General features: G+C 53.7%; 2 protein-coding genes across 4 annotated transcripts; one reads left to right on the forward strand and one right to left on the reverse strand.

Moving 5' to 3' along the window:
* Positions 432 to 24,244, reverse strand: SUMF2 (sulfatase modifying factor 2). 3 transcript variants are annotated; one of them, XM_021086361.1, is made up of 9 exons: positions 24,091 to 24,244; positions 21,662 to 21,818; positions 19,887 to 20,001; positions 19,420 to 19,464; positions 18,698 to 18,848; positions 17,420 to 17,475; positions 14,154 to 14,238; positions 13,873 to 14,017; positions 432 to 2,819 (listed from the first exon to the last, which is right to left on the reverse strand). In XM_021086361.1, exons 1-9 carry the CDS (start codon positions 24,155 to 24,157, stop codon positions 2,747 to 2,749), a joined length of 894 nt encoding a protein of 297 aa, XP_020942020.1. In that variant the 5' UTR covers positions 24,158 to 24,244; the 3' UTR covers positions 432 to 2,746. The 3 variants fall into 3 exon arrangements, with proteins under 3 accessions (XP_020942020.1, XP_003124494.2, XP_020942021.1); XM_003124446.4 differs by lacking the exon at positions 432 to 2,819 and adding an exon at positions 11,724 to 12,429; XM_021086362.1 differs by lacking the exon at positions 432 to 2,819 and adding an exon at positions 11,799 to 12,429 and having other exon boundaries at positions 18,698 to 18,972; positions 24,091 to 24,188.
* Positions 2,713 to 11,725, forward strand: PHKG1 (phosphorylase kinase catalytic subunit gamma 1). Its single transcript, NM_001293144.1, is given in 10 exon segments — positions 2,713 to 2,836; positions 5,169 to 5,283; positions 5,804 to 5,982; positions 6,362 to 6,416; positions 9,113 to 9,178; positions 9,613 to 9,776; positions 10,158 to 10,248; positions 10,389 to 10,542; positions 10,633 to 10,758; positions 10,996 to 11,725. Coding segments are annotated over 9 exon segments (1,167 nt in total). The 5' UTR covers positions 2,713 to 2,836; positions 5,169 to 5,200; the 3' UTR covers positions 11,245 to 11,725.

Below are 24,254 nucleotides of genomic sequence, written 5' to 3' on the forward strand. Positions count from 1 at the left end.
CCTAGCATGTCTGCAACTTATACCACAGCTCACAGCAATGCAACACCAGATCCTTAACCTGTTGAATGAGGCCAGCGATTGAACCCACAATCTTGTGGCTCCTAGTTGGATTTGTTTCCACTGCACCATGACAGAAACTCCTCTTTTTTTTTTTTTTTTTTTGTCTTTTTGCCATTTTTTGGGCCTCTCCCCAGGCATATGGAGGTTCCCAGGCTAGGGGTCTAATTAATTGGAGCTGTAGCTGCCGGCCTACGCCAGAGCCACAGCAACGTGGGATCCAGGCCGCGTCTGCAGCCTATACCACAGCTCACAGCAACGCCAGATCCTCAACCCACTGAGTAAGGCCAGGGAATCCAACCCGAAACCTCACAGTTCCTAGTCAGATTCATTAACCACTGAGCCACAACAGGAACTCCTTTTTTTTTTTTTTTTTCAATTTTTTTGGCCACCCCACAGCATATGGAGTTTCTGGGCCAGGGATCAGATCCAACCACAGCTGTAGCAACACCAGATCTTTTAACCCACTGTGCTGGGCTGAGGATCGAACCTATGTCCTGGCGCTGCAGAGATGCTGCCAAATCCCACTGCACCACAGCAAGAACTCCAATTTTCCTATTTTGACTTTTCCCCCCTTATTTTAGGGATCTCTTACAGCAAGGTGAGTTAAGTGGTATTCAGTTGTTACCTCCTGTCCTCTGCTAAGTGCCCCATTCTACCTAATCATTTTCCCCAAGGATCTGAATGACCCAGTCCACTATTGGCCAATCCCCCAGCATATTCCCTCCTGAGTTCACCAGGAAGCACTCCTTTGCCCATTTTCCTAGAGGTTTGGGACCTCTGAGTTCATAGTGGTTTGTTTTTTGTTTGTTTTGTTTGTTTTAGGGACAAACCTGCGGCATATGGAAGTTCCCAGGCTAGGGATTGAATCAGAGCTACAGCTGCTGGCCTACACCACAGCCCCAGCAACACCAGATCTGAGCTGTGTATGCAACCTACCGGCATCTCATGGCAATTCCACAGTAACTCTGGATCTTTAACCCACTGAGCAGGGCCAGGGATCAAACCTGAGTACTCATGGAAATTACCATTACCCCTGAGCCACAACAGGAACTCCTGAGTTCACCGTGTTAATGCCTTTTAACATCAAAGGCGTGATGGTGTGCAGTTGGTACCCAAGAATTTTTGAATCAATGAATCAAAGGAAAAGGAGCCACCACTGACAAAATCTAAGAGTCTGGTTAATCTGGCCTCTCCCTGATGGGAGCCATGGCTATGCAGAGAAGGGCACAGGGAATAATCCACTGGGTGTATTGGCCTTTTGCCTTGAAGTCAGAAGGAGTTTTTGCCCTGCCTTGAAAGTGTAAGCCAGCAGGAATCTACAGCTTAGAATCAGGAGAGGGAAAAAGGGCTTAGTGACAGTAAAAGGTGTTCTCATCCTTGGGGCCAGATGCTGCATCTTGATGAGCTGGAGGCGTTTATGGATAAAAAAATTCCTTTTTAGATAGTAGTTCAAAGTAGTCCCCCAGAGTGAAAGAGATGGAGAGCCTGATGTAATGAAAGGAAAGCACATGGACCCCTACCTGGGGTTAACCTAGGCCCTCCTCACCTACTTGACAACCTTGAGCAAGTCACAATCTCTGAAACTGGAAAAATACCAATAGTGTGGGGGAATCAGTGAGAGTGTGTGTGAAGTGCTTTGTAAAATGCTAATTAAGTGAGTATTCATGGGCTCAGCATCTGTATGGAGCACTGTACTACTCTCTCTTCATTTGGAATATTAGAATCAGGGATTTGAAGAAAAGGTAGCTTTTGAGTGAGGGTGAGCAATAGATAAGTGTCTACTGTGTGCCAGCACCTTGCATACATTACTGCCAATTCTGTCAGCCTCTTAAGCTAAAATCACCCTGATGATAGAGCCCATATGCTTTTCCTGGCACATGGAACTCCTCTCATTCATTAGAAACTGCAGGCTGGAGTTCCCATTGTGGCTCAGTAGTAATGAACCTGACTAGGATCCATGAGGTTTGATCCCTGGCCTCGCTCAGTGGGTTAATGGATCCGGCACTGCATAAGCTGTGGTGTAGATTGCAGACTCTGCCCAGATCCTGCATTGCTGTGGCTGTGGTGTAGGCTGGCAGCTGTAGCTCCAATTCCACTCCTAGACTGGGAATTTCCATATGCCACGGGCGTGGCCCTAAAAAGACCAAAAGAAAGAAACTGTTAAGGATGAAATCATGGAGGCAGATCAAGATGGATTCCTGAAGGGATGTTCCCTAACCCTTGAGGTCTGCATTTTGTAGGACAACCAAACCAACAGTACCTGAGTGGGTCCCGATGCCTGCGTCCTTGTGGCAGCCAGGGCTGCAGGTGGGCATGACAGTGGCTGGGGTGTTGCCAGGGCTCCGCTCTCAGCACACACATGAATGGCTCCCAGAGAAGCAGGTCCATTCCTGGCTGTACCTCCTCTAAGCCTGGAGGCTGAGTGAGCTCCAGAGGGCGGCTGCCTCGTGCAGTCTGTCCTGCCTGCTCCCAGGCCACCGGAGCTTCCTTCACCCTCCACCAGAGGTCACCCCCCGGTGAGACTGGCCCTGGCCAGGGCGCTGTTCTGCTGAGCCTTGGCCCGCATCCCAGGTTGCAGTTGTGATTTATTTTTGGCACATCGGCCTTCCGTCATCAAGTAGCGAAGCCCGAAGGAAGAGCAGCAAGACATCCTATTCTGGCCACAAGTGTCTGCTCGGGACACGCTTCAGCCCTCTGTTGTCCCCTCTCCCCAAGGGGCTCCAGGACCTTTGGGGTTTCTGTCACATTGACTCAAGAACCTGCGAGGACATAAGCGGTGAGTAGCTGGATCAGGAGGGGAGAGGGAGAGGTTGTGAGGAGGGAAGACCACCCCCCAAAATCCATTAGCCCCTCTACTCCCCCTTCTGAGGGCAGGTGGGCCCAGGAGAGTGGCAGCACTGACTCCTGAAGTCCCCTCCCAGGTATTTGTCTGCGGAAAGTAGATCCCTGGGACTTTGTTCTCAGGGAGGGATGTTATGTTCCAAAAGGGACCAGGCTGCCTACCCCCACTTGGGGACCCTGTTCCAGAGGCGTCTTGGGAAAGGCCTGGGGAGTGCAGGTGGGGGTGGTGGACAGAGGCCCAAAGTTGGCCCCAAGCTAGGGCTGGAGCAAGGGAAAGAGGCATGATAAAGCCCCCCCGCCCACTCCAGGAACTCAGCGAAGCCGGCAGTGCCAGGGAAAGAGGCCCCTGGACTGGATGGCATCCTGGGCTGGGTCAGATACACCCTCTGCACATGGAGGGCCGGGGGAAGGAAGGAGAGACTTTCCCCGCCTGGCTTTGGGAGGTTAGAGACGGGGGAGAGACACCCACCTTGGGAACGTAAAAGGACTTACCAGAAAATGGGCTTTTTTTAATGGGGCACTGACATGCCCGTGCTCAGCTGGGGTTGCTGACGAGCGGAACAGAGGCCGTTCAAGCGCCTGCTGCTGGCAGAGGAGCCTGTTGTTATTCTGATCCTTCCTCTGGTAACCAGGCACCAGGCAGTAGGGACACCAGACTTCCTGGAACAGCCAGCCTGTCCCGAGGCAGCCAGGGCTGCTCCTTGGCCAGTCAGCAAATTGGCCCCTCCGACAGGCCAGGCCTTCTTGGGCCCAGAAGGGGCGGTGGAAGTGAGAGGAGAGGCAGCTTTGGCCTTGCCCAGTGGCAGCTCGTGCCCGTTTTCTATCTGCCCCTCTTCCGGTCAGTACATCATTTTCTCCATTCCTGAAATCCTCTGGCTGCGGGAGGAGTTCAGTACACTACGGCCTCCACGTTCCTGAAGCAACGCCAGCTCAGCTCCTCTGGATCTCGGCCTGAGGGTCCTGGCTCTATACTGTCCCAGCAGGACCTCTCGGGGCTCACTGGCCACCATTAGGTGGGACACAAGGCATTCTGGGAACAGGACCATCCTGCTGGCAGGAACCTGGACCACAGGGATACCTCCAGCCATTGAGTTGCATCCACGGAGCAGCACCTGTAGCAGCTGCACTGGGCACAGTGGGGAGGGATGGCTGGGACGTCCTAGAGATGGTCACAGATGATGGAGGAGATGGCAGTACACTGACAAGTGATACCAGAGGCTGGGACCAGGTCTTGCCCATCAAGCTCTGCGTTCCTCAGAGCACCTGGCACAGTACTACTCAGTGTATGAAAGAAAGGATGGAGGGAGGGAGGCAGGAAGAAGGGAGGCAGGAAGGATGGAGAGAGATCATGAAAATCCGGTTAAGAGCCGAGTGGGTGCGGAAGCAGCAGTGGGAAGCACCGGGAGTCTGTCCCGAACGGCAGGGTTTTTTTCTGGGAAGGACAATTACAACTGGGGAGATAAGGGGAGGCTATGGGAGCGGCCCATCTGAAGGTGAAACCATTGAAGTGTCTCGCTTTTCCCACAAGAGCAGAGATCAGGCAGAGGGCAAGCAAGCCCAGCCTCATCTCAGAGAGGAAAGGAAAGAGGACTTGAATTTGTCCTTCACAGAGTTTCTCGGAGGTTCTTCTTAAAATCAAGGGTGTGCTGGCCCCAAAGTGTGGGGCCCAATGGCCTGATTCCTGCCTCAGGCCCAGGCTTGGGCCTCACTGACTATTTACATCTCCTGGGGGGAGCAACAGCTTACAAGGAAAACACAGAGGAAGCCACACGGTTCCCTGGGGTCACAGGCCTCTACAGACAGTGGGGAGAAGCAAGCTGGGCTCTTTCCAAAGCTTTTTTTCAATTCACAAACATTTAGTTTGAAGAGTTACAAGAGGCCAGCCCTATGCCAGGAAATACAAAGACGAGGGCAAGATGGTTGCAGCCCTCAAAGAGCACACCCCCTGGAGTTCCTGTTGCGGCTCGTGATTAACAAACCCAACTAGCATCCATGAGGACGCGGGTTCGGTCCCTAGCCTTGCTCAGTGGGTTAAGCATCCGGCGTTGCCATGAACTGTGGTGTAGGTTGCAGACGTGGCTCAGATCTGGGGTTGCTGTGGCTGTGGCGTAGGCCAGAAGCTATAGGTCCGATTCAACCTCTAGCCTGAGAACCTCCATATGCCATGGGTGTGGCCCTAAAAAAGACAAAAAGACAAAACAAAACAGAAACAAACAGCACATCCCCTAGGTGAGGGAGGCTGACAGTTCCTTCTGTTCCCTTCTTAGAGCCTTTCGGAATCACCTCTAAGGAGCTGGACATGACCAAGGACGCGGCACTGCCGGAATCCCACTCAGCACAGGGCTTCTATGAGAACTATGAGCCCAAGGAGATCCTGGGCAGGTAAGGCATGAGGTGTCATCCTAGGCTCCGGCCGGCTCTGCGGGCTGCAGCCATCTCTGCTTGACCTTGAGCACAGACCCCACTGCCACCCCCAAAGCACTGTTCACTTGGGGAAACCCTTAGATTGGGGTCCTGCTCTCCTGAACCAGGATGGAGGCGGCGGGTATAAGAGCACCCAGATCAGAGACCTCTCCCAGCAAAAGGTGGCCCCAGTGCCACAGACAATATATCGAAACTCAGCTTTGGGCCAGGGTCAGCATCAGAGGGAAGATTAGGGCCCTAAGAGGTTGGGGCTTCTTCCTCATGTCTTGAGAAAGAGCAATGAACCAGGAGCCAGGAGGCTGGAGAGCAGGCTCCCTCCTCTTTGGCTCCAGGCAAATCGCCCTCTCTGTGCCTCCTCCATCATCCCTCAAAGCTCACAGGAAGTTGGGGGACAAGGCAGGACACCTTAGCCGTGGCCTGGACCTGAGCCTCCCCCTGGTGAGGGGCCCCCAGGACTCTCTGTCCTCTGCACCCCCAGGGGAGTGAGCAGTGTGGTCCGGCGCTGCATCCACAAGCCCACATGCCAGGAGTACGCGGTGAAGATCATTGACATCACGGGCGGGGGCAGCTTCAGCTCCGAGGAGGTGCAGGAGCTGCGAGAGGCCACGCTGAAGGAGGTGGACATCCTGCGCAAGGTCTCAGGCCACCCCAACATCAGTGAGTGCTGGCCCCAGGGGGCGGGGTGCTTTTCTCCCGCCCCCCCACCCCACGCAGGGAGCCAGAACCGTCCGGAGTGTCTCCCGCACCCCGAAGCCCTGCCAGCCCTGTGCCCTGAGGCTTGAGGCTCCCATCAGCATGCTCACTGCTCCTGGGGATTCAGTTCTGTCTAAGCCTCCTCTCCCAGCCAGGCAGGCAGTGGGGGTGACAGGCAGGGCGGGGGCTCGGCGCGGGTGGGGGAGTGGGAGTGTGAAGTCCCCGGGTGCCCCGCTCCCCGGGTGGGCCTCTGCACAGCATCCCGAGAGCCCCTCCAGTTTCTGAGTCAGCCCCCGCCGGGGCTCCTCTGCTGCCTGAGACGAGCTAGCCATTTCCATTTCAGTACAGCTCAAGGACACTTATGAGACCAACACTTTCTTCTTCCTGGTGTTTGATCTGTAAGTACCCGGCCTATCAGAGAAACTTCTATTGTGGTCCCCCACCCAGGGCTTCCTGGAGACCAGCAGCCAGCCCCCTACACCGTGGACCCCCAGTAAGGTCTCAGATGCTTTAGGCAGATCACCCCCTGGAGTCAGGCTGACAGGTTTTGAATCCTGGGTCCATCCCTTATGGGCTGGGTGATTTCTTTCAGAATTAGCTTTCCCATGGGTATCACAGGAGTCCCACCTGCCCAGTGACCGGCCCAATGTCAATGCCAGCAATTACTAACTACCATGATGATGACAGTGGCGGTCATAGTACACGTTCTAGATTCTGAGGATATACAATCCCACTTCACGCGCTGGTTTTCACAGGGAGTGAACAGAAAAGCAAGCACATCACAAGACCCCCACATGCGGTTATACACATACACATGAACGTAAAGTAGAGCAGGGGAGGGAGGGAGAGGGGGTCCCTTGGGTGTGGGCAGGGGATGGTCTCCAGGAGGTGACCTGAGCAGACACCTGCGTGGAGGGAGGGACCCGAAGCAGCAGGTGTGGCAACCGGCAGTGACGGGCCAGGGATGGAACCTGAGTCCCGGCCCTCCCAAGCCCCCGCTGATCCCGTTGCGCCCCAGTGGGAACTCAACTTATTACCTTTTTTTTTTTTTTTTTTTTGTCTTTTTGCCTTTTCTAGGGCCGCTCTTGCAGCATATGGAGATTCCCAGGCCAGGGGTCCAATCGGAGCCACAACAACACGGGATCCGAGCCGCGTCTGCAACCTACACCACAGCTCACGGCAACGCCAGATCCTCGACCCACTGAGCAAGGTCAGGGATTGAACCCGCAACCTCACAGTTCCTAGTCGGAATTGTTAACCACTGCGCCATGACAGGAACTCTTTTTTTTTTGGAAAATGTTCCCAAGGAAGGGAGCTCTCCAAGTGCCCGGTGCCCGCTCCACTGCCAGTTCACTAAAAAACATACATCTCTGTTGCGGGACTCACGGTCATAGAGCTGTCTGGATTTCTCCATACATCACCGCTAATTTCGGGACTAGATTTACTTGAGAAAATTATTCAAGCAGATTTTGTATTGTTGGAATATATTTTGTAGTCATACTGAACATGTCCAGTGTTATTTTTTTTCTTGGAGACACAGTTTCACATGGCGTGGCTGTACAGTTAAACTGCCAGCTCTAGGAAGGCAGGAGCCTGTGGATCAGCCTTGCAGGGTCCCAGTGTTTACTGGTAAATCTTTTTGCTGCTGCTGCTATTAGTGAGTTCTCCTAGTGTTTTAAAATGGAGTTAAAGTAGAGTTCCCATTGTGGCTCAGCAGGTTAAGAACCCGACCGGTATCCATGAGGATGCGGGTTCAACCCCTGGCCCTGCTCAGTGGGTTAAGGATCTGGCTTTGCAGTGAGCTGTGGTGTAGGTCACAGATGCAGCTTGGATCTCACATGGCTGTGGCTGTGGCTGTGGCTGGCAGCTGTAGCTCCAATTCGACCCCTAGCCTGGGAACTTCCTGTGGCAAGTGCGGCCAGAAAAAAAAATGGAGTTATGGGAGTTCCCATCGTAGCTCAGCGATTAGCGAACCCAACTAGGATCCATGAGGATGCGGGTTCGACCCCTGGCCTCACTCAGTGGGTTAAGGATCCAGCATTGCCCTGAGCTGTGGTGTAGGTCACAGACGTGGCTCAGATCCCGTGTTGCTGGGGCTGTGGCGCAGGCTGGCAGCTGTAGGTCCAACTGGACCCCTGGCCTGGGAACCTCCGTATGCCACGGGTGCGGCCCTAAAAAGACCAAAAAAAAAAAAAAAAAAAGGAGTTAAAGTGATAAAAACTGGAGGCACACATTGCCTTTTAGGAACACAGCACCAATGGCATCTGAAACAAGGCTCACTTCTGTGGTTTCTGGGTTGTTTCTCAAACAGAAGCCCCCCTCCCTGCCCCACCAGCCGAGCTCAAGTGTTTTCCTGCCTCTGACACTGGCTAAAATCCCTTAGGCCCTGCTTTCCTGGAGGAGCGGGCAGGAGGGGGCAGGATGCACCTTTCCTATGTAACCAAGGGAGACTCTCCCAGGACCCCCCAGTCCTGCCCACCTGTCCCAGCTCTGCTCAGTGGCACTCTTGTAGAGCCCTTGGGGGCAGCTCAAATGTCCCTAACCTTTGAAGAAGTTGCTTGGGGAAGCTATTTTTAATGCTGCCCCAGATTACCCTCCAGGGTGTAACTAGATTAGCCTAGCAGAGACCTCTTTCTAGATCATCCCAAGAAGTGAGAAGATGGAACCGCAATTCTTGATCCTAAGAAATCCGAAAATAGGCAAACTGCTCCTCCATTCCTTGAACTGCTGCTGCTTCTAGTTGTTCTGGGGAAAAAAATCAAGATACTCTTGACCTTCCCCTCTGGGTCTGGGGCCTCGGGCCAGTGGCTCGTTCCCCTCCTAACCCTGATTTTGGCCCTGTGAGGTCCCAGTCCATGTAGTCACTCCCACACTGGTGCCACCGCACCCCTCCAGCATCCCTTGCTCTGCTTCCCACCCTCCCAGATGGCCTCTCCACTCACTCTCCTGGCTCCTCCCCACAGACCTTGGCCCTTTGTGGGGAGTGGCCCACTTTGCCTCTATAGGTGGTGAGGTGGGAATTAGTTCTCTGGGAATGGGGTAAGGAGGGGGCAGTCTTGGGGCGCATCCAGCTATCACCCGTCTGTCCCCACAGGATGAAGAGAGGGGAGCTCTTTGATTACCTCACTGAGAAGGTCACCCTGAGTGAGAAGGAAACCAGGTGAGGGTCCCCTGGCCTCTTTCCCTACTTCCAGCCTGAGTGCAGTGCTACAGTTGCCGAGGTCTGGTGGAAGGCATGGCGTGCACTCATCCGAGTGGGGAGTGGGCCCTGCTGGCTCTCATGGCCTCCCTCCCTCTGTGATTTAGCTTAGACAATCCCAGCCTGTCTTTATTTTTTTGGCCACCCCCCACGGCATGTGGAAATTCCCAGGCCAGGGATCGAGCCCGTGCCAGAGCAGTGGCCTGAGCCACAGCAGTGTCAATGCCGGATCCTTAACCTGCTCAGCCACCAGGGAACTCCAGTCCTGGCCTGTCTTAAGTCCGCCCTCCCTCGCAGTCCAGCTGATATATGGGCCTTGGTCTCCTTGCCTGTGACCTGACCCTGCGGGGTACGAGTTGAGAGTCACTGTGCCCACCCCACCCCCCCACCCCCAGGAAGATCATGAGAGCCCTGCTGGAGGTGATCTGCGCCTTGCACAAGCTCGACATCGTGCATCGGGATCTGAAGCCTGAGAACATCCTCTTGGACGACAACATGAACATCAAGCTCACGGACTTTGGCTTTTCCTGCCAGCTGAAGCCAGGAGAGAAGCTGCGAGGTCTGGTAACGTGGCCTTGGCCCATGCCAGGGGCCCAGGCTTTCTCACCAGCTCTCCTAGGAACAGAGACTGCCTGGGGTTTCCCCCTAGAATAAAGATCCTAGCATTTCGGGATTGGGTGTCTCTTCAAGCATCTCTTCCCAGGACTGGGCTGAGCCAGGTTTCCACAGCCTGCGTTCCAGGCCGGGACAGCCAGACCTGACCAGGCTACTGACGGGCCCTAAGCAGGTGGCCACATGAGCCAGCGCCCTGGCCTTGCCCTTGGCCGGTTTGGAAAGACCCAGCCCCGCCACCATTTGGGCTCCATCTCCATTGTTTCTTGGGCCTTCCTCTTCCAAGTGCCCCTCTGCTGACCTGTCCTGATGGAAACTGTTCCCGCAGAGGTCTGTGGGACCCCCAGTTACCTGGCCCCCGAGATCATCGAGTGCTCCATGAACGATGACCACCCAGGCTACGGGAAGGAGGTGGACATGTGAGTGTGTCGGGGCAAGGAGGTGACCGGAAGGGACAAGGATGCGCCCCTGGCCAGGAGCACCTGGCTGGGGGGTTGGGGGACAACAGTGGGACCTACAGCCAGCCCCCCTGCCTTCCTCCCCGCCCACCTGGCGGCAGGTGGAGCACAGGGGTCATCATGTACACCCTGCTGGCCGGCTCCCCGCCCTTCTGGCACCGCAAGCAGATGCTGATGCTGAGGATGATCATGAGCGGCCACTACCAGTTCGGCTCACCGGAATGGGATGATTACTCGGACACCGTGAAGGACCTGGTGAGGGGACTGCGCCGGGCCGCGGGACTGGAGGCACCTGCCGGGAAGGGACCCCGCCTTGATGCTACCCGCTCCCCATCCCATTCTCAGGTCTCCCGCTTCTTGGTGGTGAACCCCCAGAGCCGCTGTTCGGCAGAAGAGGCCTTAGCGCACCCCTTTTTCCAGCAGTACGTGGTGGAGGAAGTGCGTCACTTCAGCCCCCGGGGCAAGTTCAAGGTACTGCAGCTCGCCTCCCAGCCAGGGCCCCGGGGTGGGTGCTGCAGGCTCCCGAACCCAAGCCCCCAGTGCCCTTGGGAACTCCCTACAGCCTCGGGGCTTCCAGAGCACCGGCCCCGACCGCCCCCTACTCCCAGCCAACTGGCCAAAACAATCCCTGTGCTTGCTGGTGGGGTGCGGATGGGCCTGCCTGCGCTGGAGGGGGAGAGACAGGTTCTCAGGCCCGGACTCGCGCAGGTGATCGCTCTGACGGTGCTGGCTTCTGTGAGGATCTATTACCAGTACCGCCGGGTGAAGCCTGTGACCCGGGAGATCGTCATCCGAGACCCCTACGCCCTCCGGCCTCTGCGGCGACTCATCGATGCCTACGCATTCCGAATCTATGGCCACTGGGTGAAGAAGGGGCAGCAGCAGAACCGGGCAGCCCTCTTCGAGAACACACCCAAGGCCGTGCTCCTCTCGCTGGCTGAGGACGAGGACTACTGAGGGGCTGGCCAGCCGGGCAGGTGGGGCGGGGCTCGGGCAGGGAGGGGAAGCCACAGAAACGGAGCGAGGGTGTGCAGGGGGGCGTGTGGCCCTGGCCAGGGCCCCTGGAACCGGGGCCCCTCTCCCCTCTCAGAGGCATCACGTGGTGGTCGGTGCAGTTGGGCGCCAGGCCCCACGGAGCAGGGACCAGGTGCGGTCCTGAACCGGTAGCCTCCTGTCTCCCCACCACCCCGCTGCTGTACCAGCATCTCCGCTCCTGCTCAGGGGATGGGGGCCTAGAGTTACTGCCACTCGCATGCCCTTGCCTCGGGGGCTGGGGTGAGGAGGAAAGAGCACAGCCGGAGATACACAAGCACAGGAGATTTTACAGACCTCACGACGTCCAGGGACACCATGGGAGCAGGTTCTTCTCTGGGAACATGTTTTTAGAGGCATATGGTAGCCCTCCCATCAGTAACAATAGAAAGGGAAGCTTCCGCTAGCTGTCTTTCTGGAGTATTATTTACTCTGGGATTCCCATGGGATGGTGTCGCCAAGTCAATCTTCCCAGACCGTTTTACAACCCACGCTGTGCTTTAAAGAGCCCGCGGAACTGCGTGTCACAGACAGTGGAAATCAGGTTCCCTCGGAGGAGTGTGAAACCCCACAGATGGGGCAAAGGAAGGAACCATTTTCCTTCAACAGCAGTTGGCTGGGGACAAGGAGACCTGGAGAAATTCTGCCTTGAGAAACCAATGTCAGATCCTTAGGTCAAAAGGGGAGGAAGCAGATTTAAAATTTTCTAGCAAACTGCCTTTCAGAGAACTCTGCCCCAACTGTTTGAGTATTTGGCCCCTCTTTGGTCAATATTTGACCTCTCAGAGAGACACCTGGCTCCTGGCCACAATCAATAGCTGGGGCTCCTTCTCCGAGAGACAGTGGCGCCCCTCCTCAGAGGTCAGGGTCCTCTCCTGCCCTGGGGACAGGTGCCTGCCACCGAGCACAGCGGAGGGGAAGGAGGTCGTTCCTGAGGCTGAAGCTGAAGAGCTCGGAGTCTGGCTGTTTGGAATGTGGCCAGGGAGCGACCTGGGGACCACGGGGACTCTTCCCTGCACGGCTGCTCACAGCTCCCCAGGCGGTCGGCCTGCGCTGGAAGCACAGCGGAAGCCTAGGTTGTCTGAGGCTGAATCTGGAGTGTTGCCCATCCTGCCGCCAGAGAAAAGGAAGAGAGAATGGACATTTGTTGAGAAAGGGGCCTGGGGCCTTACCCAACTCTATGCTTGAGCTCCTTGGGCCTGCTGTGGCCTGAGGCGGCCTCAAGACTAGGGAGGGTGCAGTCCAGAGAAAAATCTGGTGTGAGGGTGGGTCAGAGTGCATACTCTTTCTGCGGAAAGAGGCAAGAAGGGACCCTGGGGCAGGTGGAGGAAGTGAGGGTGGTCCTGAGAAATCGCACTGGAAGGCAGGAAAGGCAATGACTAACGGCCTCGACTGCGGTGGCTCAGAATAACTCAGCTCAAAAAAGCCTGTTGCCAAGAAATGAGAACATCACAGCACCAACCAGCACTCTACACTTTTCTTTCTCTTCTGTCTTTTTAGGGCTGCACCCACGGCGTACGGAGGTTCGCAGGCTAGGGGTGGAATCCGAGCCGCATCTGTGACCTATACCACAGCTCACTGCAATGCCAGATCCCTGACCCACTCACTGAGCAAGGATCAAACCAGCATCCTCATGCACACTAGTCAGGTTCATTACCCCTGAGCCACAACGGGAACTGCAGGACTCTACACTTGTCAAAGAACTCACACATACAGTCCTTCATTTGCTCTTTCCCTCACTGCTCTGGAAGGCAGGATCTGTTCACCATTTCACAGACCTGGAATCAGACATCAGAGAGATTTAGATGTCTTGCCCAAGGCCAATCATTGCTTCATGGGCACCAGAGAGTCAGTGCCAAGGCCAGTTTCCTGGGCCGCAGGTTCGTGCCTTCTCAACTACAGAGTCCTACGGGGAAAGGGGAGGAAAATCCAGGGGCTTCGAAGAAACACCTAAAAAACCTGATATCCTGAGGCCACGGAAACAGTGGCCTGACTACAGTCCTACAGAAGCCCAGGAGTAGGAGTTTCAGGGACATTAACTGAAATAAATCTGCAGACAAAGTAGGAAAAGTCCCAGGAAGGGGCTCAGGAGTTGGGAACTCTATAATTCAGGTGCCACCCCCAAGCATCTGTGCAAAATAAGCAGGTTCCAGGACCTCCCTGGGCTGAGCATTCCTTGATTGTGAAACAAAACGGTTGTAAAGACGACTTTTCCGGGGCCCACTCGCTCAAAGAGTCAATATTTCCATGACCCCTGGCCATGACCTACTGATGTGGCCATTCCACTCCCCTCTCTTGGCCCGTCTAGTTATGAAGACAAGAAGACCAACCCATTTAATTAAGATGCTGGACTCAAGCATCTCCCTTGGTGCTGGGAGCTGGCAGGAAAAGGCACGAGCTGTCCTGGGCTCTCTGCTCTGCACGGCAGGCATTGCTTGCTTCCTCTTCTGTACCCACAACCCCCAGAGGAGGGAGAGGGGTGGCAGCAGTGCCCACACCAGCTCTGGGAGACCAGCACCCAGACCCTCAGCCCCCGGCCACCAAGCCCCTCACCTGGTGGTGACGCGGGCCCGGTGATTGGCGGAGCCGTCGGCTGTGTCGATCCAAGACGCCCCCCGGAGGACACGCATGTCCTGGTCGGCAGCCTGGTACGGTGACGCTGTCCACTCCCACACGTTGCCCATGAGGTCATAGAGCCCTGCATAGGTCCCAGAGCAGCGGGTCGTCCCCAGGCTGGGGAGCACCAACCCCGACTCCTGGCCCCCAGGGGTCAGGCAGAAGGAGCCCAGCAACCAGTCTGGGAACCATGACAGCAACCGGATGAGCGAACTTACCGTAGTTGTTCTGCGGGGGGAAAGCGTTCACCGGGGAGACTCCGTGGAAGCCATCCTCAGCCTTGTCACCCTTGGGGAACTTTCCCTGAGAGAGAGAAATTTAGGTGAAAAGATTCACCATCCCATCCCAAGGCGGTGCTCCGACCTGCCCACAGGACCATCTCTCTGTATCCTCGGGGCCGGGGAAGGGCTCAGGGCAGTGACCTGAGCTTCCCATCCCGAGCTCCCAAACCCACTGCCTTCTGTCCCCCACCATGACCTCCTGGCTGGATCAGAAGTGTTGTTTCCCGGAGTTCCCATCGTGGCTCAGTGGTTAACGAACCTGACTAGTATCCTTGAGGACATGGGTTCGATCCCTGGCCTCGCTTAGCAGATTGGGGATCTGGCGTTGCTGGTGGCTGTGGTGTAGGTCACAGCTGCAGCTCGGATCTGGCATTGCTGTGGCGCAGGCCGGTGGCTAAGGCTCCGATTGGACCCCTAGCCTGGGAACCTCCATGTGCCGCAGGAGTGGCCCTAAAAAGACCCCCCCCCAAGAAAAAGGAAGTGTTGTTTCCCCTGTCCCCATGAGCCCCTCCTGCTCCCACCTTCTCCACTCTTGGCAACTCCCTGCCCTCTGACTCGAACCCCACGTGCCTTGAGAAGAAAGCCTCCGCCACCCCCCTCCTTTGCCCCATCCCCGCCTCCGAAGGAACCGCGGATGCCTGTCCTGTGCTCCCTGTACCATCAGTTCCCTTCTCCACCTACAGGCTTATCTCTCCCACATCTGCCCTGACCCTACCTTCCTCACTTCCTGCTCCTTTACCGCCAAAATCCTGGAAAAAAGAACCCGTATCTGCTGATGCAATTTGCTCAGTTTGTTCACTGTGCTTCTCATTTTTTTATTTTATTTTTTTTTTGTCTTTTGTCTTTTGTTGTTGTTGTTGTTGCTATTTCTTGGGCCGCTCCTGTGGCATATGGAGGTTCCCAGGCTAGGGGTTGAATCGGAGCTGTAGCCACCGGCCTACGCCAGAGCCACAGCAACTCGGGATCCGAGCCGCGTCTGCAACCTACACCACAGCTCACGGCAACGCCGGATCGTCAACCCACTGAGCAAGGGCAGGGACCGAACCCGCAACCTCATGGTTCCTAGTCGGATTCGTTAACCACTGCACCACGACGGGAACTCCATTTTTTTTTTGGTCTTTTTAGGGCCACACCTGAGGCATATGGAGGGGTCAAGTGGTCGAATCAGAGCTGTAGCCAATTTGAATGGTCCCAGGAGAGGGGTCGAATTGGAGCTGCAGCCACTGGCCTACACCACAGCCACAGCAACACCAGATTCAAGCCACATCTGTGACTTACACCACAGCTCACGGCAACGCCAGACCCTTAACCCACTGAGCGAACGCAGAAGTCGTATACAACTGAGCCACAACGGGAACTCCTCATTCTCTTTCTCATTACAAGTGGAGGTCAGGTGCCACTGCTCCATAAAAGCTGCTCTTATGAGAGGGAAGACGAAGGGCTACGATACTCCACACCCACCTAGTGCTAGTGCTGCTATGTCTACATGCTTTAATCCTCACATGGCTGTGAGGCAAATATTTTCTCCATTTAAAACCAGCAACTGGAGTTCCCATTGTGGCTCATTGGGTTAGGAACCTGACATAGTGTCTGTGAGGATGTGTGCTCGATCCCTGGCCTCGCTCAGTGGGTTACGGATCTGGCGTTGCCACAAGCTACGGCGTAGGTAGCAGATATGGCCAGGGATCTGGTGTGGCTGGGGCCGTGGCGTAGGCTGGCTGCTGCTGCTCTGATTTGACCCCTAGCCCAGGAACTTCCATATGCCGCGGGTGTGGCCCTGAAAAGAAAATGAATAAATAAATAAAGATGCTAGCAACTGAGGCTCACAGCAGTTACGTTCTCAAAGATCCCACAGTGAATAAGTCAGATCTTGACTATGTGCAAAGCTCTGATTCCAAGATCACCTGAAAGGACTGTCTGTCCTTCAGGCTCTCGTCAAGGCTTTGCCCTGAAACGCTGTGCTCCCTCACGCTGCAGGGTCCCCCGGGGAGGGGGGGGCTATCATTCTTGCCTGAGGTGGGTGCTGTTGACTCCTAAACCAACCTGTTCTGACCCAGACCTCCGTTCCAAACCCCAGACTCATACCTTCAACCTCTGACTGGGATACAAGTGACCTGAAGGCATCGTAGGCTAGGCTGATCCTAAACTGACCAAGTTCTGTCCCTCTGACCCGAAACATGCATGTTACCTGTTTCAGATAACGGTTGCGCCATAACCCTGTTTCTCAAGCTCCGATTCATGCTTGAACCCTCCACGTTTGGCCAGGTACCAAACCCTGCCTCCCTTCTCAGGCAGGCCTCTCCCACTTGGCTTCCTCTCCATTCCACGTCCACTTCATTCAAGCGTTCACAAGCCCCTCGGCCACTGCCGCAGCCTCGAAGTCAGAGACCTCCTGCCACCACGGCAGCTCGACTTCCTCTGGCCCCACACACATTTGCAACAATTAGCATCCCCCCCAAATCAAAACGATGCTGTCACTGCTGTTGCAAAACCTCTTGGCTCCTCACAGCCTGGAGGGTACGATATCAAACTATATCTTGGCACCCCTGATCCTTCAAAATCTGCCTCCGACTTGCCTCTCGTTTCCCTGTGCACTGGTCTCCCTGGGTCTGCCGTGTGTCTGTCTGAACACACAGTACCCTTTCCTTTTTTTTTGTCTTCTTAGGGCTGCACCTGCAGCATATGGAGGTTCCCAGGCTAGGGATCGAATTGGAGCTACAGCCGCCCGCCTACACCACAACCACAGCAACACGGAATCTGAGCCACGTCTGCTGCCTATACCACAGCTCAGGGCAAAGCTGGATCCTTAATCCACTGAGTGAGGCCAGGGATCGAACCCACGTCCTTGCGGATGCTAGTCAGATTTGTTCCTGCTGAGCCATGACGGGAACTCCACAGCACCCTTTCCTAATCCAGTGCTGACACTCACACTGCTTCCTCCACTTCTCCCCTGGCAAAGTCCAGTCCAATGAGCTCAAGTGGCACGTTCACTGGGAAGTCACTCCCCACTGGCCCGGGCCGTGACGCACGCCCGAGCACACGCTGCACGACTTCACGAAATGGCACCACCGCTTTGTCGTTTGCTTTATCCCTTTACCAGTTCTCAGTCTCCTTGGACCACGCAGCCCTCTGAGTGCCACGGCCTAGCCTGCGGGCAGGTCTCAATACTCAGGGAGGAGAGAAGCGAGGAATGTGTGTCTTACCTGCCACAGGTTGGTGCGGTTTGGCTGGAACTGGTTTCCCCAGGGGTACACCTGACCTGCCGGGAGAGCCAGGAGGTAGCAGAGGAGGGAGAGGTGAGGCGTTGGGGGAGAAGCGAAAGCCAGAGTGAGCGAAGGAACCGAAACGAAATCAGGCGGCGATGAGAAAACAAGAGGAAGATCACTGCACTTCCCGCGCCCTCCCTCCCACTCACCGTACTGCCTTCAGGGCCTTCGGATTCGGCCCAGGACAGCACAATCCCGCATATGTGTGTTCTGTGAAGGTGTTAGCAGCTCACGCTGAGATAAGCAGAGACACGGAGAGTGAGCACCAAGAAACGTGTTCCCTGGACTTCGCTGGGACAAACGAACGAGCAACCTCATCCATCACATCAATAACTCTACTGCTACTGCTGGTGCTCATTCAGAGTGTGCAGAAGTGCTGACTATGGGGAAGTGCTCTTTCACGCTGTTTCGTTAAGACTGCAACAGGGGGAGGTCCCTTGCGGTGCAGCGGGTTAAGGATCTAGCGCTGTCACTGCAGCTGCTTGGGTCGCCGCTGTGGCGTGGGTTTGATCCTTCCACCCCTGGCCTGGGAACTTCCACACGCCATGGGCGTGGCCAAAAAAAGTAACTCGCAAAATAACAAAGTTATCGGCAAATGGCAATTGGTTATATTAATCCCTATACAGCTAATGGAAAAGGTGGACAGTGTGGGTAATTTGTTTTTCCCTGTGCTACGTTGTTCTCATCATACTTAGTGAAATGCCACATGTCTGTGGAATCTCCAACAATAAAAACAGATGTCTGTTTCTTTGTTCCATTTTCCAGTTAGTAACTTTGTTGGTATTTTATGGAAGTATTGCTCTGGGATGGATTAGAAATAACAACAGGGAGTTCCCATTGCGGCTTACTGGTAACGAACCCAACTAGTTATCCACGAGGATGCAGGTTCAATCCCTGGCCTTGCTCAGTGAGTTAAGGATCCAGTGTTGCCATGAGCGGTGGTGTAGGTCACAGAGGCGGCTCGGGTCTGGTGTGGCTGTGGCGTAGGCCCAAAGCTGCAGCTCCCATTCAACCCCTAGCCTGGGACCTTCCATATGCCTTGGGTGCACCCCTAAAAAAAGAAAAGAAAGAAATAGCAAGAACAACTAGCCCATCACCAAGCAGTCTAAGAAGCACTACTCTAAGGAACGTGAGCCCTTCCCACCCTGTAAAGCCCCCCCGTGCAAGGCAGATGGGAAGCAAGAATAAAGGGAGGTCGCCTTGGCATCTCTATACCCTTCAAGCCCCCACGGGCAGCAAACTCCCACTCTTCCTCAGTGGGCAGCCGTTTCCCCCGCCAAGCACAGTAGGCACGGGCATCATTCCAGCTCACGTGTACCACCGGGAACTCCAGTCTCTCTCGGATGCCAGAGCCGGGACCTGCAGGCTGACAGCCAGGATGAAGTGAGACAAGCTTCTGGGAGCTCATGGAAGTCTGAGGAAGGCTAGGCTTAGGGTGCCTGAGTTGAGCTTTTACCACTAGATGGAGCAAGGCAGTGGAACGAGAGAGCCTGGTGAGTGAGCAGAGGTCCAGAGTCAGAAAGCAAGCCTAGGGAGTTCCCGTTGTGGTGCAGCGGTTAACGAATCCGACTAGGAACCATAAGGTTGCGGGTTCGATCCCCGGGTTAACGATCCGGCGTTGCTGTGAGCTGTGGTGTAGGTTGCAGACTCGGCTCGGACACAGCTCCTATCCTGGGAACCTCCATATGCCACGGGAGCGGCCCAAGAAATAGCAAAAAGACCAAAAAAAAAAAAAAAAAAAAAAAAAAAGAAAGAAAGAAAGCCTAAGCACCACACGAAAGGGAGGGGAGAAACGGGATGCACACGGGGATGAGGGCAGAGGGGACTTTCTCTGTTTAAACTCAGTAGGTGCAGATGGGCAAGGGGTCTAGGGAAGCCAGGCCTCCAGAATAAGAGTCCACAGGGATAGAAAACAAGGTGGAGGAACCAACGCTCACCTGCCTCCAGAATGCCCTTTCCACTGGCAGCCACCAGAGAAGAGACTGCAAAAAAGAAGGAGCAGGGCTACCAGATGCTCTGGCCCAGCAAGGGCTCCCTCCTGACTGTCCCCAGGAGGCAGAGCATCCGGGTGCTCGGAGTGAGACTGTGCCCAGAAGCTTCAAGTGTGACATCTCCCCATCCTTATTAGAGCGAGGCCTGCAAAAGATGGTTCCTCTTGCTGGTTCAGGGGTATCTTGAACCCCCTGTGATTCCGGATCTTTACAGTCTATGTCGAAACCAGCACAGGGTTAACTTCCTGGGTGTGTGTGTTCATCTTCCAGGGTGGGTCTCTCTTGCTTCCTCCCTGCTCTCAGGTTTGATTCTCTACTGTGGCCGGGGGGGGGGGGTGTTTTCCCAAGTCCCATAGGATTCTCTGTCCAGGTCCCACTCCCGTCCCCTCGGCTGCAAGGCCGGGTTCGCTCACCTGCATTTGATGGGTTGCTTTGCTTCTAAGCTCATTGGGCACAAGGTCCTCAAAGACAAAACTCCACCCAAACGCCTCAGCCTCTGTCCGGTACTTCTTCTCCCTGACAAAGTCCCTGAAGAGAGATATTCCATGTGGTTCAGCTAATAGGGTTCTGCACTCCAGCCTCCCCCTCTCCTGCTCCAGAAAACCTCACACAGCCTCAATCACTCATCACAGAGTTTTCATGAGCTACAAGGAGAACCAGATTTTCTTTCAAGATACTGGTGTGTGTGTGCAATGCACAAACAGTAGGATTTAAGGGTTTTTTTGTTTTTTGTTTTTGTTTTTGCTTTTTAGGGCCGCATCTGCGGCATATGGAAGTTCCCAGGCTAGGGGTCGAACTGAAGCTGCAGCTGCCAGCCTACATCACAGCCATAGCAACACAGCATCAAAGCCTCATCTGCAACCTACACCACAGCACTGCGACGTCAAATCCTTAACCCACTGAGCAGAGCCAGGGATCAAACCCACATCCTCATGGATACTAGTCAGGTTTGTTACCATTGAGCCACAATGGGAACTCCTAACAAAAGATTTTTTTTCTTTTAATTTTTAATCTTTTTAGGGCCGAGCCCTATGGGGGTTCCTAGGCTAGGGGTCAAACTGGAGCTGTAGCCGCTGGCCTACACCACAGCTACAGCAATGCAGGATCTGAGCGTCTACAACCTCCACCACACCTCAGAGCAATGTCAGATACTTAACCCCCACTGAGTGAGGCCAGGTATCGAACCTGTGTCTCATGGATGCTAGTAAGATTCTTTTCTGCTAAGCACGATGGGAACTCCCTAACAAAGGATTTTTTTTTTTTTGTCTTTTGTCTTTTGTTGTTGTTGTTGTTGCTATTTCTTGGGCCGCTCCTGCGGCATATGGAGGTTCCCAGGCTAGGGGTCGAATCGGAGCTGTAGCCACCGGCCTACGCCAGAGCCACAGCAACGCGGGATCCGAGCCACGTCTGCGACCTACACCACAGCTCACGGCAACGCCGGATCCTTAACCCACTGAGCAAGGGCAGGGATGGAACCCGCAACCTCATGGTTCCTAGTCGGATTCATTAACCACTGCGCCACGACGGGAACTCCCAGGATTTTTAAATAGCTTTAATTAGGGCTTTCCGCTTTCCTGGAGTTTCCTGGTGGCCTAGTGGTTAAGGGTCCAACATGGTCACTGCTGTGGCGCGGATTTGATCCCTGGCCCAAGAACTTCCACCTGCCATGGGCGCAATCAAAAAAACAAAACAAAAAACAAAAAACAAAAAAATCAGGGGATCTGAGTTCAGACCCAGCCCTGCCACTACCAGAGAGTAAGGTTAACCTCTTTGGGCTTCAGATTCTTCATCTGGGAGTTCCCGTGGTGGCTCAGTGGTTAACGAATCCAACTAGGAACCATGAAGTTGCGGGATCGATCCCTGGCCTTGCTCAGTGGGTTAGGGATTTGGCATTGCTGTGAGCTGTGGTGTAGGTTGCAAACATGGCTTGGATCCCATGTTGCTGTGGCTCTGGAGTAGGCCAGCGGCTACAGCTCCAATTAGACCCCTGGCCTGGGAACCTCCATATGCCGTGGCAGTGTCCCAAGAAATGGGAAAAAAAAAAAATCTTCATCTGAAAAATGGAGATGACAGTTATCTCACCGTACCATTGCAAAGATAATATGTGACAGTGAACCAAGCTAATTTCCTCTAAACACTATGAAGGTTAGAATAGCTTTTACTTCTTCTGGAAGAACACCTAATGTACCTGAAATCTTTGTTGGTGACAGGAAATATGTCAATGGCAAAGGGTTTTACTGTCACCTCCCGGACAGGTCCTTCACCATCTCTGCCATCTGGTGAATTTGTTCCCATCTGGAATCTCCCACCAGGTAGCTGGACCATGCCAGTCGTCTGCCCATTTCCTGTACAGAAAAAAAGAGTTGTCAGTAACACACGAACACATATAAAACAAGAGGCAACATTTGGATCCTGCGTAAGACTCATAATGGCATAATGAAAAAAAATGGATGCTTAAAAAAATTTGGCTTTAGGAGTTCCTGTTGTGGCACAGTGGATGAATCCGACTAGGAACCATGAGCATGCAGGTTCGATCCCTGGCCTCCCTCAGTGGGTTAAGGATCTGGCGTTGCCATGAGCTGTGGTGTAGGTCACTGACGAGGCTCAGATCTGGTGTTGCTGTGGCTGTGGCATAGACCAGCAGCTACGGCTATTTGACCCCTACCTTGGGAACCTCCATTTGCCTCGGATGTTGTCCTAAAAGGACAAAAAGAAAAAAAAAAATTGGCTTTAAATTCTTGTTCTGTCACTTAACTTACCGGGTGACCTTGGGCAAATTACTTAGTCTGGATTTCAATTTCTTCATCTATAAAATGGGGATGGGGTAACATCTATTTCACAGGTATGGCTATATTAAAATAACACGTGCAATGTTTAGCACATGGTAGGTTTTCAACAAACATGTATTTCCTTTTCTTACCTTTTTGTTCTTCTACACAACAACCTTTTGTTCCAGTGAAATAAATCCAGACACTATATTGCAGCAGCTCTGGTCACTGCTGTGGCTCAGGTTCAATCCCTGGCCTGATGTCAAGGGTGCAGCCAAAAAAAAAAAAAAAAATCTAGACACTAAACCCTGAAATACATCTATCAACTTTCTACCCATACTTCTGCTGTTTCTCTGCCTCTTCCTTTTCACTTGAACTCTTACTGATTCTACTGATTTTCACTGTTCTATCATACGCTCTAGAAAGGATCACATCTATTTTGTCAGTGTAACCCTGACAACTAGCACAAGTGCACAATAATTATCCTCAAATAACTGAATGAACTCCTTCATACTTGCTGTTTGAATACCTCCCAAAATCATAGAACTAAAAGGATCTTTAATTCAACCCCCTCATCTGACAGGTGGAAACCACCACCCAAAAGGGAAAAAATGACTTAAAGAATTAGTTAACAGAAGATAGGACTACACCCAGGTCTCTTTACTTCCTGGTCACTGCCACTCCCAAAAGGCCACACTTCTCTGGCTTGATGTACTACTTTGCTAGGTTTCTATCTAAGGATGTCCAAGTACTTACTGTAAGTCCTCTAAAGGCAGAGCCCACATCTTTTCATGTTCTCCGGGAACCTATCTTTGACCCTCTTTTTATTCTGACACACTCACACTAATGAAGCTCATCCTCTTTTTGGGGGAAAAACTAGAGCAGGCAGGGAATTCTCAGATTAAAAAGGAATTAAGAAAGCACACACAACAGCAATACATCAACTTTATTTTGACACTAACTTAACATGTAAACTATAATTTATTTGTCTTTTTTTTTTTTTTTTTTTTTTTTACTATTTCTTTGGGCCGCTTCCGCGGCATATGGAGGTTCCCAGGCTAGGGGTCGAATCGGAGCTGTAGCCACTGTCCTACACCAGAGCCAAGCAACGCCGGATCCGAGCCGCGTCTGCAACCTACACCACAGGTCACGGCAACGCCGGATCATTAACCCACTGAGCAAGGGCAGGGATCGAACCCGCAACCTCATGGTTCCTAGTCGGATTCGTTAACCACTGCGCCACGACGGGAACTCCGTAAACTATAATTTAAAAACAACAATACGTGAATCTGAACACTAACTGGATGTTTAGTGATATTAAGGAGTACTGTTAAATTTTTTAGGTGAGAAAATGAACAATACTTTTTTTTCTTCCTGTGACTTGTCTTTTTGGCTATTCAAGCTGAGTATTTTCGGATAAAACTGTATATAACGTCTCGATTCACTCCAAAATGAATTTTCCAGGGGAAAGGGCGGGGGGGGGGGGGGATGTGTGTGGACCATCCACAAGAAACAAGACTAAAGCCATAAATTGGCAACCGTTTAAAGTGTGAAACAGGTAGGTGGGAGCGGGGGTGGTGGAAAGGCTCGTTTTGTTTTCACTTTTTTACGCTTAAAAGATTCCATAATAATAAAAATGAAACATAAATGTAATACAACAATATGAGTTGTCAAACACCTCGCCAAATTGGCTGCCCCAGAACGCGCCTCCGGCAGCTGCAAACCGGTGCAGGAGGCAGACAGAGGGGCCAGGACGAACTTTCCCCACCAGGGCCAAGCGCCCCACCCCTTTTCCAATGCTTCCCGAACCAAACGGCGCCAGGGCGGTGGGGCAGGCCAGCACACTGACCTAGTTCGAGCCAAGGACCGGAGAGGAGCGACAGCAGGGTCAGCAGCGGCGACAGCAAAGGACCCATGCCGAGGACACGAGCCCGGAATCACCACGCGCAGAGTACGCGGAACTGGGCGGGCCCTGCGGCGCACGCGCCCCGCTGGCTGCCGTACCCTGCGCGC

Source organism: Sus scrofa, chromosome 3 (genome assembly GCF_000003025.6).
Source record: "Sus scrofa isolate TJ Tabasco breed Duroc chromosome 3, Sscrofa11.1, whole genome shotgun sequence".
Lineage (NCBI taxonomy): Eukaryota > Metazoa > Chordata > Mammalia > Artiodactyla > Suidae > Sus > Sus scrofa.

Excerpts from the sequence above, each read along its gene's own strand:
- SUMF2 (XM_003124446.4), bottom strand. The coding sequence starts at position 24,157 with ATGGGTCCTTTGCTGTCGCCGCTGCTGACCCTGCTGTCGCTCCTCTCC. Across the intron at positions 19,465-19,886 it reads AAGCAACCCATCAAATGCAG|TCTCTTCTCTGGTGGCTGCC; the intron begins GTGAGCGAACCC and ends TCTTTTTTGCAG. Across the intron at positions 14,018-14,153 it reads CCCCCCGCAGAACAACTACG|GGCTCTATGACCTCATGGGC; the intron begins GTAAGTTCGCTC and ends GGACCTATGCAG.